Source organism: Colias philodice, chromosome 3 (assembly GCF_061535455.1).
Source record: "Colias philodice isolate Cphi_HAF_F1 chromosome 3, ilColPhil1 Martin Lab GWU primary, whole genome shotgun sequence".
Lineage (NCBI taxonomy): Eukaryota > Metazoa > Arthropoda > Insecta > Lepidoptera > Pieridae > Colias > Colias philodice.
In genome coordinates, this window is record NC_143088.1 from 8834876 (window position 1) to 8852146 (window position 17271).

A 17271-nucleotide genomic window follows, 5' to 3' on the forward strand; every position below is an offset into this window, starting at 1 on the left:
TATTTTGTGTGTACACAAATGTGCCAACCATAAAGCGTTAACACACACATTTGCAGTCTCTACAGTGTGACTGTCAAAACGACCATTTTGTATGGAGTGTCCGGGGTGTGCCTTGAGTGCCACAAACTGACAAAAACTGGAACTACTAAAATCGACATCAGCGACATCATTCGTGGCGTAGAAAATTTGACTTGATAGCAAGGCCGGCTACAGATACATCATAGGTACATACAGCAGAGACTACGCAAAGGGTTGATATTTATTCGCAATTCAACATTATTACAGAAACTTTGTGAGTAATTTAGAATTATAACAAGCTTCCCAAGCAAAATTTGTATTAATTCAAAACAAATACATTGTATTGACCAAAGGTATTATATGCAAACCTTGCAAACCAATATTATTTATTTTCTAATGAAGCAATAATGGCGAGGACATGTGGCTTGCTGCTATTGGTTCGTTTAAAAGTAAAGTTTATACATACATACTTATATAATATAAACATATATTTATATTATTATATATCACAGTTATATGAATTTCATGTAGATGGCAGTGTTCTCAAACTGTAAACTATTATACTCCCTACTCACTACTAGATGGCGTAAATATTAATTTAAAGCTAGTGAATTTATAAAAAAATAAAACCTTACTATAAAAGTGCTCCTACAATATTATGCATAGCGCATAGATCTGGAAAAGGTGTACGCGGAGGGGCCGATCAATAGTGAAATAAAAAGTCATTGACCCTTGTCGGATCTGAGTAAGCTTGAATTACTATGAATCGTAATGGGTCTACGTAAACATTTTTTACTTTTCCATGCCTATGCCTAATAAATCTGAAAAATCGGCTTGGTAACGCCAATATAATTAAAATAGTAAATGTAGAAATTAAATGTTTATTATTTTGTGGTGTACTCCTTCATCCTTCCCTACATACGAGCACAACCAATCACCGCGCGCTATTTAGCGCTCGCCACGTGACGTACCTATGTCACGAAGGTCATTCGACAGTTCTCTCCGATCTTTAGCGAGGATCGGAACTCAACAACCGCCGGAGAGCTTCCACGAGGCTCTCTAGATCTCAGGCATTGTGCTTTTGTAACACCACCGGGGCATCCCGTGCCCCGGCCCTTGGTTGCGCTCACCGCTGCGTGTGTGTTTGTGTGGAGTGTTTGGACTGGACCCGTTCTTCCCCGCCGCGAGCTGGAGGACCCTGACCGCGTGGCAGCGGCGTGTGTTCTGGACGCTACTCCCTCCAACGAGGTATGTGCCGTGTGTTCCCGTCTCTCCCGTCTTTGCTAACACCACGTAGATCAAAATACAGTCCACTTTCATATCGAAAATATATTTACGTATATTTTTATATTGGCGCGACCATTGTTGGTCCTTCGAGCCGGATAAGAACCATTGTTGGTCCTTACGAACCGTACATTACCTGATGATTCCACCGCCCTTATTAGGATACTCATTGTGTAGGCCCTAATAAGCGATTTAGTAGTATCTTCAATGCGAAATACTATTTAATATACCGCATATAATAGAACGACAATGCGTCTTCTACTATTCATATAAAATATTGTTAGACGTGACTTTTGATTTAATATTTTTGTGGATAAATAGTTGTCAATATAGTTGTCACTGTTTCCTGTCCGAACATGCTTAGCTGTCGAATACTATAAATTGCCGCTTTCCTTTGACTCGTGGCGCATTCGTACGAATCGTGCCTAGGGGCTCGGACGCTGTTTATACGACGTTCGACCCAACTACCCTCACTTTACTAATAGTCGTTGACTAGCTGCGTTTTGTTATCAACTACCTACATCAATTAGGTAGCTGTGTAGAATCGCAGTACATTTTTATTACATTCAAACTAATATTTAACCTTGCCTCGCTTTTAATTTCTTACATCAGAAGCGGGATAGAATTCAAGCCCATACTTTTTAAATGTGTTTAAAGTTTACGTAGTTTTGTAACGGCATACTGGCGTTTGTGTTTTTTCGTGCGTTGTGTAAAGTAAAAGTTTGTTACGTGGATTATTGTAACGGGAATGTAGTTCATCGAAGGAATTGTGTGTAGTGATCCAAATCGCTAGTTGAACTCTGGCGTTGAGGTATTGTCTAGTCGCTGACGTATCGTAGTGATGTATTTCACTAGTCGTACGAGCGTAGATATACCAAGATACGCGAACGGAGTGCCTATGTCTTGTGGATGTGGTTATTGTTCTGTCAGGTCAGTGTGGCCGAGGCAGGATGGTTGTGTAATCCCGAGATGAACTACCGTAGTGTTGTAATACGAGAAAAGGCGTACGAGGACGTACGATTGTCAGTATGGCCGTGTTAGACGTGACTTTTGATTTAATATTTTTGTGGATAAATAGTTGTCAATATAGTTGTCACTGTTTCCTGTCCGAACATGCTTAGCTGTCGAATACTATAAATTGCCGCTTTCCTTTGACTCGTGGCGCATTCGTACGAATCGTGCCTAGGGGCTCGGACGCTGTTTATACGACGTTCGACCCAACTACCCTCACTTTACTAATAGTCGTTGACTAGCTGCGTTTTGTTATCAACTACCTACATCAATTAGGTAGCTGTGTAGAATCGCAGTACATTTTTATTACATTCAAACTAATATTTAACCTTGCCTCGCTTTTAATTTCTTACAATATATTTTAAACCCGCCCTTATTAGGATACTCATTGTAGGCCCTAATAAGTGATTTAATAGTACATTCATTGTGAAATAACTATAACCGCATAGATCGACATTGCGTCATCTATTATTTTCCGCTTAAAATATATTTTATTCCGCCCGTGACATTAAGTTACGCGTATAATTATTATTATTAAAATAGTTAATTAAAATTATATTCATATCATTTATCCGCAGTTATAACGCTAAAATCATTATAAATCGAACATATTACATCATATTTTAATTACCCGCTACCCGCACTCGAAATTTATATTATCACTAGCTTTCCGCCCGCGGCTTCGCCCGCGTTTTCAAAGAAAAACCCGTTCCCGTAGGATTTCCGGGATAAAACCTATCCTATGTCCTTTCTCGGGTATCAAAATATATCTATACCAAATTTCATGCAAATTGGTTCAGTAGTTAAGGCGTGATTGAGTAACAGACAGACAGAGTTACTTTCGCATTTATAATATTAGTATGGATTATCGAGTACATTCCGCGATCCGCTGTTATAATCCGACCATATTGGAAATACATACACTCGGTTCTTATTACGCTTGCATCACTGACCTACTTCATTTGGTCGTATTACTTGTTATTGTAACTTGTATTGTAACATTCTCAGTTTGAACATATATTTTTGTTATTAAAAATGCCGCCTAAAAAAATGGCTGATATATTAACGATCAAAATCTGAAGCAAATCAAAATAATGAGTCGAAGTTTTTAAAAAGCGGGTGGGCGCACACTACCCTTTGCAATGCTGTCACGACTATTCAATCGACAGTCGTGATGAATCGACTCGTTCGCACGCCGTTGCCTAGTAAACTTCAAAATAATACAAAAGTTACTTGAGGTAAAATAATACCTTACTGTGCCTCTGTGCTTCAATCTTAAAGTTAGAATACTTGATAAACATTTTTTTTATGTGATTGACCGAAATACGTCATACTATTAACTAGAATGTCTATCACGCAAAAACCGGTCCGAGTAAGAGCGTTCCCGTCCCCAACTTGTCTTACATTTTTTTTTACCCGACTACGGCAAAGCAAAAGGAGGGTTATGATTTTGACAGGCTATGTATGTATGTATGTATGTATGTATGTATGTATGTATGTATGTATGTATGTATGTATGTATGTTCATCTGTTCCCTCATAACTTCTAAACTACTTATCAGAATTCGACAAATGACATATCATTAGAAGCGTCTTAATTGTCCGCTGGTTATAGGCTATATGGGGTTTCACAAAATCTAATGTGGCGCCCTCTAGCGGACAAAACATACAGAGTAAAAAAATAAAGTTAAGATAAATATGCCGTGTTTGGTATCATTTGAAAGCTTTTTACTTGCACATTTTGAATATATATATATTACTAGCATTTGCTTGTGACTTTACCTGTATTCATGGGCTGATTGCATATAATTCACATCTTTTCGTTCCTAGCTTCTTTATTAGTTCATCAATTTAACTTTTGTCAATATTATGCGCCAAAAATACACTTTAACACCAAAATAGTACAAATAATAAAAAGTAAAACAACTAAAACCCAACTACGACAAAAAACGACGCTGAAAAAGTATAAAACAAGATTTTCAGAATTCCACTATGTAGAGATAAATTTTCATGTTTGGAAAGGCGTAGTCACACGTTGTCAAAGTGCTACGGTAGATATATGTAATGTGTGACTACGCCTTTCCAAACATGAAAATTTATCTCTACATAGTGGAATTCTGAAAATCTTGTTTTATACTTTTTCAGCGTCGTTTTTTGTCGTAGTTGGGTTTTAGTTGTTTTACTTTTTATTATTTATTTTGAATAGGGAAGCGCTTGGCTACAATCTTGCCTGATGTTAAGCTGAGATGGTACTAAGATGGTACGCGCTTCCCAATAAAGTACCTGTTCACTATACGCTTGAAAACCCCCATATTGTTCTCATCGGGTAACAGAGACTCAGGAAGCATGTTCCCGTCCCTCGTGGTTCGGATAAAGAATGTAGAATCGAACCGCTTAGTCCAGGTACATGGAACGTCCGCCATATGGTGATGCCTAGTATCTGTGTGCCTCGATGATCGATGGAAGAATGGTGATGGCGGAAGAAGATTGTGCAGTTACGCAGCGCACTGATAAGCCGATAAGCTGGCCACTCTGCGGTGGTGACCGAGGCTCTGGAGTTTATACTAGATCATCGTCGTTAGTGGCACGCCTCTCTATCGCCTCAAGCGCCTTCAACTGGTACTTGGCGGAACCGTCCCAGAGGTGATAGCAGTATTCCATGCTCTATCGGACTTGTTGATAAAGATTGAGCAACTGTCCCGGGCTGAAATACTATCTCACCTTCGCCAGAATTCCAAGCTTTTTTGAGGCTACTTGGGAGCTTTTGATTCTATGAAGGAACTAAAGTTCAGAGTAGGCGTTAAGGTGATACCAAGAAGCTCGAGGTGGTTAGTTATCGGATTAGATAATAGTCACGCCTATGTCTGTCACATTGAGTTTGACCAGATTGGCATCGCCCCAATCGTCTCGCCTGTAAGGACAAATTCATGCGATCGACCATTGCTTCCCGTAGAGACTGAATTTGTTCCGTACTGGCTTGCGCGCTGGATATATATCTCTCCAACAGTGCTATCGTCTGCGTACCCATAGATAACATATTTCAGCAGATCGAGATCGATTGATAGGCGAAAGAGGCGTGTCAAAACAGGAGCAAGTTCAGGCGCAGGTTTTAAGAACTATGGAATTCCATCAGGGCACTGGCTTTATTCACGTCAAGATTCCGCAGCGTTTTAAGAACCTCCATCTGATGGATGCGAATTTCCGGCAATTCACTTCACATCCAGGTAGAACGGGAGGTGTTGCGCTTGCGGGATTTTCCGCAAATAGGGTAACAAATTGGTTTTCTTTCTCTACGGCGGTGTGAGCCAGCGTCTCGTCAGGTTTCAGCAGTGGAGGAAGTGGGGGGCGGTAGTATTTCGATTCAACCTCAATACGACTAACGTGGTCGAATCGAGCTTTCCGTAAAGCCTTCTTGTAGGACTTGGCGGCCCGGTTAAAGGCTTTCTTATTTTCTGATACGTCCTTTGCTTTGCAGTGTCAAGTATCAACCTGAGCCAGATATGCCTCATGCTTTAGCGCGTCTGCAATCAGCTCTGAACTAGGGCTGGGCTTTGCCGGACATGGCAACGTCCGAGAATGGAATAATGTACTCCATTCCCTGTCGCAACTCGCAACACATCAATCACAACATCCGCGCAGTCAACAATCAACATCAACTCTGGCATTTATAACCAATTCATCAGAAAACAGCTGTTGACTCTCACTGATCCTTCCCTGAGGAAATCATCTATTCAAATGTAGTCTATAGGATGGAAGCCTGTTTAATAAAGCTACCATACCAGACTTTATCAAAGCCAAATATATCAAGTGCTTTCTTATGATTATTTTAGCTTCTCCCCATTAATGAGAGGCGTGAACTAGAAGGTCACCTGTAGATCTCTTCTTGGAAACCGTACTGGCGATCACTAAAAAGGATCATTGGATTTTAGATACGTGATATACGCGAGTAGCCTAATGCTCAATATATATCGCAAATCGAATACAAATAATCTTCATGAATAACAATCAACATTGAATATCTCAAAAGTAGTAAAATTTCGGATAGGGTATTTATTATACAAATGATCAAATCAGGCAGAAACATAGAGATCTAGAGAGATGCCAATCGCTTGCGCTGAGTACGAAACCTGGTGTCTCATTACAAATTTACGCACACAACAGTAAACAAAATAAAAAAGACTTTGGTTAGGTTGCACTCCGGGAGTGCCGGCAGAAGTGAAAACTTGATTATTCAATATGTTTGATATTTTGGAATGGTATCCGTCTTACGCATGGAATATAAGGGCTACAAAAAAAAATCCGTCTTACGCTTTTTCGATCAGGCCACGTGTCCTGACGCGAGTTTAAGATTTTATACCCAACGCCGCTAAAGAAATTTTCACTTCAAAAACAATACTTCGCGTTGTGTGCGTGTCATCACACAAAAATTTGAGAGCGACTATTCGTTCGCACACTAGATTGTAAGTGACGTACGTATACAGCACCACTACAGCCGCAAGATATGCGTTTATGATAGGGATTGCTTGTCGATAAAATGAGAAACGTTAAAATTAAAACAATTTATAGGCTAGAAATGGACACCTTGATGGTGTAGCATTCATGGTGATGTCATGTGAAGTCCATAAAGCATTGCTTATTGACTTATTGTAAAGTAAAATAAGTATGAAATAAGTGACTTCTTTTTTTAATCCATGTATAATAATTACTATAAAATTATTGCTCGAGTACCTATCAAATAATAATAATACAATTACATATTAAGCTAATAGTAATACATTATGATATAAAAATAAAGTAGTAAGGTAGTAAAAATCCGAATCTTATCGACATGGACACACTCGATTCGCATCCTTAACTAACAACCGCGAGCAGCGGCCGTACTACACGATTGTTGGCTTTAGTATGTTCATTATACACTGCGGTATTCGAACTCCGCTTTTGAATAGAGTCACGTACAGAAGAAGCATTGTAAACTATTTACATAAATTATTGTGACTGTCGTTCTGTCACATAATATAAAAGATAAGAAACCAAGAAATCACTCTACGTATTATTGTTTTTGAAATTTTAGTAAGAAAATCGTATAATTTTCAGTACTTAACGATGGTATGTGATTCCATTTGACTTAATGATGCTGGTTTCACTTCGGTTTTTACAAACTTTAACGGGACAACACGGCATTGTCAAATAATACCCGGCCGACGGTCGAACGTCAACTGAATGCAACAAACAGCATGTGTTCTTTTTTTGGGCATATTGCTGCGACACAGCCCCGCCCCAACCATATCTCCCTTTAGTTTCTGTGATCTGTGGGCAGAAACGATTTAAACTATACGGCCTTAAAGTAAATTGATCGACTTAAGCAGTAAACCTATAACTATAATGCTGAAGAGTTTGTTTGATTGTGGGAACGTGCTAATTTCAGGAAGTACTGGACTCATTTATAAAATTCATTCACCGTAAACCGTTGTATTTTAACGTAATCTGTATATATATTACTAGCAATGCCCTGCGGTTTCACCCGCATAGATAGCGATATCGTGACAGTGAAAAGTCTACTATAGGTCGGACTACGCCTGCTTGTATTTACCTACTATTTTCTGTAGATTGACACTTAAAAATTCTTTATATCTTTTGAATGGAATATCCAATTTTTTTAATTTAAAAATTATTTTGCTGGTATTGAAACAGTCTATAATAAAACATAATTTAATGGGATAAGGATTAATATGTGTGTGTAGAACATTTTTTTGTTCTATCTTCAATAGATTCCGCAGCGCACGCGTTGACAGAATTTTTATTAAGGAATTTTTTACACCTTGGGTTACATTATTGCATTTGTGGTAAGGATCTCTAATTTTTTTTGAAAATGCAATATAGCCTATGTTGCTCAGTAAAGATGCAGCTTTCTAATGGTGAAAGAATTTTTGAAATCGGTCCAGTAGTTTATGCGTGAAAACCATACATACTTACATAATTACAAGCCTTTCCTCTTTATAATATGAGTATAGAAGTATAGATGGTAAGACACGCGAAGCCGGGGGGGACTGATTATCTGTATTAAACGTAATGGTTAACTAAGATACGGAGGTATGAACTGTCTTGAATTAAGCCTTTGACCGAGCTGGTGCCCAATATGAAATAATTCATTATGTAGCTTCTGTACACCTAAAAACTTCAAAATACCAGTGCAGCGGTCGTAAAGGGCGAAAAAACATAACGTTTTACCAATTTATAAAAATGAAACCCGTTTCGCGTTGTCACGGCATCACGTTTGAACGGCTGAACCGATTTCGATAATTCTTTTTTTATTATATTCCTTAACTAGCTTCTGCCCACGACTTTGTACGTGCATCCCCGTTTTTCCCCGTTCCCGCAAGAATTTCGGGAAATCCTTTCTTAGCGGATGCCTACGTCCTAACATCTACCTGCATACCAAATTTCAGCCCAATACGTCCAGTGGTTTGGGCTGTGCGTTGATAGATCACTATATCAGTCACCTTTGAGTTTTATATAATATATAGAAGTACGAGGATGGTTCTTATGTAGATAAAACGTAAATATGTCCTACGGGCGAAGCCGGGGCGGACCGCTAGTATTCTAAAAAAGTATATTGATTGATTTATTTCGCTATTGCCTACTAGAGGGCGCTTAAATCAAATACATACTGACAGCTGATAAATGTAATAGTTTATTAAATCTCTAGAAGATGGCGGTTAATTTAAAATTGCGTAGGTGCAGGTACATTGTCGAGAAATTTTATTTTATGTCAAGCAAAGAAAGAATCCTTCACAAAATGCAAATATCTACAAGTGTCTAATAATTTATAAATTTTAATTATGTGATAATTATTTGTTACAAGCTAAGCACAAGTTCTGGTAAGTTGAGAAAATTTTATAACCCTAAAAACAGTAAATTATTAACCAAATATTTGACATGAAGTAGGTAGGAACGTAAATGCTGATTTAAGTGTCATTTGAATGTTGATAATGTTTATTTCCTGTTGGTAAATTGAAGCCTCCATTATATTTTATACGACTACCGTAGGTAGTTACGAATAAAAAAAGTATATTGTTGTAATTTTTTCCTGAATTTGCGCAAACTAAATCTTACACGTCAAACAGAAGAAAATTTTGCAATATTCTAAGAAATATATCTTTTATGAAATTACATATGTAAGTAAATAATAAAGTGATTAGAAGAATTATCATATTAAGCAGTTAAACCTTACAGAGACAAATGCTTAATAACAAATATGCTGTTACAGGTATGTTACTCTACAATGGATAAACTAGAAGTTGATCCAAAGCTCTTTATTACTTGTCGCTTGTGTTTGGAGGAAATGGGCCAATATCAAATTGTACCCAGTGTACAACAACAGATTAGATTTTGTTTTGATATTGATGTAAGTATATTACCATCATATGCTGATAATTTCTACATAATATGTCTTCATTTCGTTGTCTTCAGTTTTTCATAAAGACATTTGTTTTGTTATGTCTTTCATTTAAATGCTATGTTGAGAGTCTAGTGGTGGGTTCAGACGCTTGCGTTCAAAGTGACATTCAACAAGCATGTAAACATTTTGTTTGTGCATGCGCCTGTGTTTGTTCGTTTGTACTGTAAGTGCACAGACTGCTTGCCGGGCTACTTGCCAGGCTGCTTGCCAGGCTGCTTGCCAAGCGTCTGAACGTACCATAACAGAGGTGGTAATGTTAGAAAATTTTCTTGGTTACGGTATTATTTTTATATAATAATAATGTTTATAAAACTACAGGTTGATCCTTTTGATGGTTTACCTCAACTGATCTGCAGAGGTTGTGAAGCGACTTTGACACAGTTTAATTCAGTAAAGAAGAAGTATCAAGAGAAACAAAATGACCTCAAAGCTGACATTAAAGGATGTATTGTGAGTAATTGTTTGATCCTCCATGGGGTAAAAAAAATGTTGGATGTTCTTGATTTACATCTTTTACCGTTACAAATTGTATCTAAGATCTGACTCGATAATAGTTCCTACAATGTTTGTGTTATTATTTGGCACTACCAATAATGTTTTTTGAATATTCTTATCTATTATATCAAATTCCTCATTACTTCTCACTCTACTATGTTCTTATTAACAATACATATATAAATGGCTAAGAGCTCAGTAAATAATTCTATTTCATTAATTTAAATAATGATTGAGCTCCCAATAAACCAAGACAAACCAATGATAAATTAAGATCTACACTTTTTTGTTCAGTTTTTTTAATTATTTGATTTCAAACTAGTCACTGCTTGCTTGTATTCACTTATAATTGATATTATTAAATTTCAGAATAATTCTGCTCTTTCACAACAAAATGTTGTAACTTCGACTGAACAAACTGAGTCTCAACCTGAAACTAAAGAATCAACCCCTATTCCCAAATCTTTTAAATTAACATTAAAAAGGAAGCAAACCATTCATGATGCTAAAAATAATCCAGATTCAGAATGTGAATCTTGCTCATCTAGCTACTCAATTATCAAAAAGTCAAAAACCTCAAGAAAATGGAGAAAAAAATATGATAAGTTCTTCATTTGTAGATACTGTTCCAGTGCTTATAAGGATAGAAAAAGTAATCAGCACATAGAACATCATAAAAGCTTATTGGCGAAATACTCAAACTTAATGAATAACTTTTCTATAGTTATACCTCGTATAGATAAAAAATTGAATTTAACAGGAATGGAAAATACGGTAGCAATTGATCGTGAGAATATATTACAAAAATATAATTCAGATTACAACATTCTATACAAACTTAAATCGAAATATTGTTCTGATGTTGAAAAAAAAAGTTCACCAGAGCCTTCTGATGATGATATTGTGAATAAAAAAAAAAGAAAGAGGTTACAATTGATATCCGAGAGCTCCAATGAGACTGTCATATTAGAAGGTTTTACCAAAAAGGATGATGGACCACATCAAAATGCAAATGATGTTGTTGAATGTGTTGATATTGGCGATTCTTCAGATTCAGACGATCATGGGAATGACACTAAATCTAATGCCAACACAGCAGTCGAGGACCACCTGAAACTGAATTTAATAAGTCACAATATAGCAGCCTGTTATAAAAAGTTTATTAATAGAAATGATTCTTCTGAAAATTATAAATCTAATAAAGATGACCTTCTTCAACATAAAATTCTTAGTATGGGAAGGAAAGTAATCAACAAAAAAAGGTTTAATTGTAATGGAATGTTACGCTATTTGGAGAATAAACATTTGGCTGTTCATTGGAACAATAAAAAATTGGATTTAGTTTATGTAAGAACGAAATTAAAAGAAAATCGAAAGTTAAATGAAGATGCTGGATGGAAAAGCATAAGTGCAGTAACAAAAGTGAAAGAAAATGATTCTCTAAATAGTTTATTGGAAAAGGTTCATACAATGGACAGGCATTTTTCGATTAATAACATGCCCCCTTCTAGTTCAGCATTACCAGCAACCTTAATTCAAATGGTAAATGATAATAATTATAATTCGCACAAACTTTTAAACCCTAATCCTGTTGCCAATCCTAAACAACTTCCAAAGAAAAGTAATTTGCTGGAAAATCAAAATGTAAAAATGATTTCTGGTCCTTTCTCGAGCTGTAGCAGTGAACTTTTACACATGCCCATAATAACAAGTACTGTATCCTTAGCAGAATTAAACACTGAAGAGAATCAAAGTGTGGCAGAAAAAAGGCCAGAAGAATCTAGTATCGAAGCTAGTACTACACAACCATTTGTGCCTCGGATAAAAGTAAAACCGGTGTCACAATTAATGCCTGAAAGATCATCTAATAATTTTATGGGTTCAAGTTTCACACAAGCTGCCAAATGGAATGTGCCTGTATCAGAGAATGCTCAGGGAAAATCCAATAAACATTTGCCCTTAGAAGTTCCAACGTCTTCCAATAAACCGCAAACTAAAGAGAATTTACTAGGTAATGACTATGTGATCATGCACACCGTTGAAATACCAAACCAGAAAACATCTTCGCCATTTTTATATTTAAAAAATTTGTTACAAATACACAATTTAATCTTGATGAATTCTAATGATGTTATAACTAGTGATTTTATATGTTTGATCAAATTCAAGTCTATATTTAACCAAGATAATAAAGCTGGCGTAACACTATGTATGGCTTTATTTAGTAACGCAAAACAGTTTTGTATCAAAATAAAAGATGTTACTTCAGAAATTGATATCAAGTCATTGCCACCGCATTGGCAATGGGAAATTCTTCAGTTATTTAGAGATGATATCGCAGAAAGGTTCCTGGAAAATGCAAAGAAAATTAGCAAACAACTGCACGATGCCACCGGATATTTTGTAAGCTTACTGAGGACTATTGTGTTCCGAAAAAACTAAAAGACGTGATTCTTACCCATGACCATGATATATCTTGGGTATATGTCTGTTGTTATTGTTCTCCAGTAGGTATATGTATAACATATTCCGTGAATTTATTTTTGTTTATCTGTAGCAACGAAAAGTTGCAAAGAATGTATGATTCTTATGACCTGAATATGTTTTAAGTTCTCTATATATTAAGTTTTTCAATTGTTACTTTTGTTCAGAAACAAATATGTGATTTACTTTACGAACAATTGTTGTTTTTTTTTTACTCTATTGGTTGCATTGAAAATTAATATTGACTTTTATTGCTAGTCTACAGAGCCAACATCTTTCAACTTCCTTTAAATTTAAATTTTATATGTATCTATAAAAATTGTCGGCTGTTCAGATGTACTTCTCAATTTACCAAGGTTATTTTAATAAATTATATTAATTTATAAGACCTAAGGGATAAGGATTGAGAAACATCATGCAAATTCTATAAAGTTTGATGCAACCTGTGAAGTACATATTATGTGAATAAGTGATTTAGTTTTATTATAAAATAAAAAAAACTAGTTTTTTTAAATAAACATCTTATTATTTATTACATAATGTACAACTATAGTAATTATTTTTATCATCCAAGTGTCCATATAGCATCTACATTTTCAATCACTTCAGTTGGGCTTGAATGTTTATGGAACATAAAGTATCCCTGAATTTGTGCCGGACTGACATCCTTTCTCTTCTCCAAGACCCTGAAATATATAAAATTTTATTAGCAGTCCAGAAAACAAAAAAAATCCAGAAAAAATTTCAATGTTGATTTGCTTAATTTTTGTAATATGCCTGAAGAGAACATAGTACCAACTTTTTAGCAAAAGTCCTTGCATGATCTGCTGCATCTTTATAAAACCGTAGGAACATGAGCTCTATTTGACCCTCATCACAATAGCCAACATATTCTTTCATATCCACTCGGCCTGGTCTTATGAGCGCTGGATCAAGTCTAAAATTAAAAAAAAAAACATGTCATTAAAGAAATCAAAAGAGCTTTTTTACAGTTATTTGTTTGTCCTTGCGTATAATAGTTTCAGGAAATTCATCATGTCAAGTCTTTATAAAATATGGGCAGTATCATACCTATCTAAGTAATTTGTTGTCATAAAAACTATTCTTGCTTCCGTAGACGCTACACCATCTAAGCAATTCAAGAGACCACTGAAGGTCACCCTATTTAGTCCCTCATAGGCAGCCTTTTGAACGGCGGTGTCCTCACGAGATACAAAAGCCGCGTCTATATCTTCGAGAAGAATGATCGACTGTTGGGGGGCGACACTGGAAACATATTTTTAATTTTATAATAAAAAATGTTGTGTGGTTTTATGAAACCACGGTAAAAGTGAAACTGTTCGAACGGTTCCGAACACTGCTTTGTGTAGCGCATTTCGCGTGACGGTCGGCTGCCGAGTACGTATACCTACTCGGCAGCCGCGATACACGCGACATGCGCTACACAGACCAAAAAGTTTGAAACGATGTAATAAAAGTTTCAGTTTTTAATAAATAGTAAATTTGTTATATGCATCTTGTAACGCTTCATTTACATTAAATGAGAAAATGTTAATGTTCAATTCAACTCTACAGAAATCTTTTCTCACCTCAAGAGATGGTTTAATCTATCATCTGTAAGGCCTCTTTCAGATAGATTTAAAACACAAATATTGTATTCCAAAGCACCAGCTAAAGCCATTATGAAAGATGATTTTCCACAGCCTGGTGGTCCAAATAGCAAATACCCTGAAAAATATTTAAATAAGGGATTTATGATCATTAACATATTGATAACAATTTAAATAACAAAATTTCCTTCTTCATATTGAAAACAGTACTCCTTAAGAAAGACAAATAAAAATATAGCCTTTTAGGAATAATGAACCCTTGTTTAGATAATAAAAAAAATTCCAAAATTTGTTCCGATGTCCCAGATATTTGCAATAAACTTTGTTTGTATTTAATTTAACATTATATCATTTTTGTCTATTTCTTACAGGTTTCTCTTAACTAAACAAACATAATTATGTATCTATACTAATATTATAAAGCTGAAGTGTTTGTTTGTTTGTTTGAATGCACTAATCTCAGGAACTACTGGTCCGATTTGAAAAATTCTTTCGGTGTTAGATAGCCTTAAATTTATTGAGGAAGGTTATATATCATTACGCTAAGACCAACAGGAGCGGAACCACGCGGGTGAAACTGCGAAGTATAAATTATAAAAATACCTCTTCTGTATGGGATTCCTCTCTCTGTGTACCAGCTGGGGTTATCAATGAAATCTAAGCAGTCAGCTAAAATGCGATCAGCTAAGCCATTACGTAACACTACACTTTGTAGAGGCCTCCTTCTCCGGGGGTGACCAAAAGGCCTCCATTCCGATCCCATGGCTGTATACATTATAGTCATACCTTCGTGTTGCTTTAATGCCATTGTTCTAGCTAGAAATAATAAATCAGAATTTAAATAAAAATATAGTACAATAATATTCTGTCTGAATATAACATGTTTATGCAACATTACCTTCCTCAAGAATGTCATAATAAAGTTGTTTGTTTCTACCAAAGGATGTGAGAGTCACTGTTTCCCATGGTATACCCAGGTGTAAGTCAAGAGTTTGCTGTTCTCTTGCACGATCGACTTTTATCCATGCGCCACGATATCTGATGTATTTTACAAGTTATAATTTTGTAAGGTTAGGGGAGGAATTTTAAGACTTCAAATATGTTTATGTATAACAATATTACCTAAAGAAATGTTGTCCAACACTTGGTATAAAGTCATATTTGGTTTTTATCTGTCCTGTATCTTTTTGCAGGAATGATGTTTCAACACTTAAATGCTGTGTTTGCTTTGCACCCTTTTGTGTAATCCATTGCAACAACCATTGGTAAGACTTATCTCTACACGGAACTTCAAGTGTTATCATACAATGTCTTCTAAATAACATCATAGATGTTTGAAATCCTTTCCGTAAAATCGCGGCACCAGCTCCGACACCAAAAAGACCGAACCCTGCCCCAAAATAGGGGTTTTGGGACAACGAAGCCACATATTCCGTTAATGGCATAATTATTTTTTCGATTTCTATCAGGAAATAGTTATTTCATTATAAAAATATAAAATGTTACGCCACAGGAGACTCAACACTCAAGTTTTAAATATGACATATGACCACTGACAATCAGCTGATTCTTTTATCTGTCAAATGTCATTAGTGATTCAGGCGTTCCTATACACGTAGAGAATTTACGGTATTTATGGCGAGGATAAATTCAAAAAAATCACTAAATAGTATAAAACAAAGTCACTTTCTCTGTACTTATATCCCTATGTGTGCCATATCTTTAAAACTACGCAACAGATTTTGATACGTTTTTTTTAATAGATAGAGTGATCGAGTGATTCTCGGGGAAGGTTTTAGTAGGTATATAATTTATAAGGTTTTAGACAAAGCGGGCGAAGCCGCGGGCGGAAAGCTAGTATATAAAACAAAATCGTTTCTCGCTGTCTGTTCGTCTGTCCCTATGTATGTTTAGATCTTTGAACTGTGAAAGGGATAGATGCCTTTTTATTGATAGTTAAAGTGGTTCAAGAGAAAGGTTTTAGTATATTATATAATTTGTTGTTAAAGACAACGCGGTCAAAACCGCGGGCGGAAAGCCAATCTAGAATATAAAAAAATAATCGCAAAATATGTCGGTAAGTAAGCGCATAACTCGAGAACGGCTGAACCGATTTCGTTAATAATTTTTTTTATAATATTCCCTATTAAGGTACGAGGATGGTTCTTATGGAGAAAAAAAGGTAAACATGATACCACAGGCGAAGCCGGAGCGGACCACTAGTATACACTACAATCACATTTAGTAGGTATATGAATTACCTATATTGATTTTGGCTATTTTTCCTTTCTATCTGTTCCATTATAATTTCTATAGTCATCAACGCTGACTGGGTTTCTTAAAAAAATATTATAAAAAAAGCTGCAATATCATTGAGTTACTATGTACTACGTACTAGAGAGGACATCGTTACTACACTACATATTTGTAACACGAGTTAGAGTCAATCGTCTCAAACCAATATTTATTTGTTACATTGATTGGTTTTAATTTATAAGTAATAAGAGGCAGAAAGAATATCTACAAAGTGTTATGACTCACTAGCCGCCCCGCGCCGCCGCGCTTGTCGCACAGATTTTGTTCGTGGTGTCCTCTCTATAATAATACTTCAATGTGCAATATATTTTTTTTCAGTTCGTTCCACTTATACGTACTGTTTGCTAAATATATGTGTATTATGAGAGACATTTATTACCTAGCGGTCCGCCCCGGCTTCGCCCGTGGTACATGTTTACGTTTTCTCTACATAAGAACCATCCTCGTACTTCAAGGAATATAATAAAAAAAGAATTATCGAAATCGGTTCAGCCGTTCTCGAGTTATGCGCTTACCAACACATTTTGCGATTCATTTTTATATATAAAGATTAGCACAGTTAGTTATACAGGGTGTCCCACTGTTAGTATACTAA

General features: G+C 35.9%; 2 protein-coding genes across 4 annotated transcripts; one reads left to right on the plus strand and one right to left on the minus strand.

Moving 5' to 3' along the window:
- The first annotated feature begins 155 nt into the window (after nt 1-155).
- On the plus strand, nt 156-13289 carry LOC149489870 (uncharacterized). Of its 3 annotated transcripts, none has more exons than XM_089714651.1 (4): nt 156-292; nt 9580-9717; nt 10090-10221; nt 10636-13289. In XM_089714651.1, exons 2-4 carry the CDS (start codon nt 9595-9597, stop codon nt 12706-12708), a joined length of 2328 nt encoding a protein of 775 aa, XP_089570777.1. In that variant the 5' UTR covers nt 156-292; nt 9580-9594; the 3' UTR covers nt 12709-13289. The 3 variants fall into 3 exon arrangements, with proteins under 3 accessions (XP_089570777.1, XP_089570775.1, XP_089570776.1); XM_089714649.1 differs by lacking the exon at nt 156-292 and adding an exon at nt 8897-9190; XM_089714650.1 differs by lacking the exon at nt 156-292 and adding an exon at nt 9247-9487.
- On the minus strand, nt 13255-15899 carry Bcs1 (mitochondrial chaperone BCS1). Its single transcript, XM_089714655.1, has 7 exons — nt 15483-15899; nt 15259-15398; nt 14964-15176; nt 14340-14478; nt 13822-14016; nt 13550-13687; nt 13255-13436 (listed from the first exon to the last, which is right to left on the minus strand). The coding sequence occupies exons 1-7, from the start codon at nt 15803-15805 to the stop codon at nt 13316-13318; spliced, it is 1269 nt and encodes a 422-aa protein (XP_089570781.1). The 5' UTR covers nt 15806-15899; the 3' UTR covers nt 13255-13315.
- Between the last annotated feature and the right edge of the window lie 1372 nt (nt 15900-17271).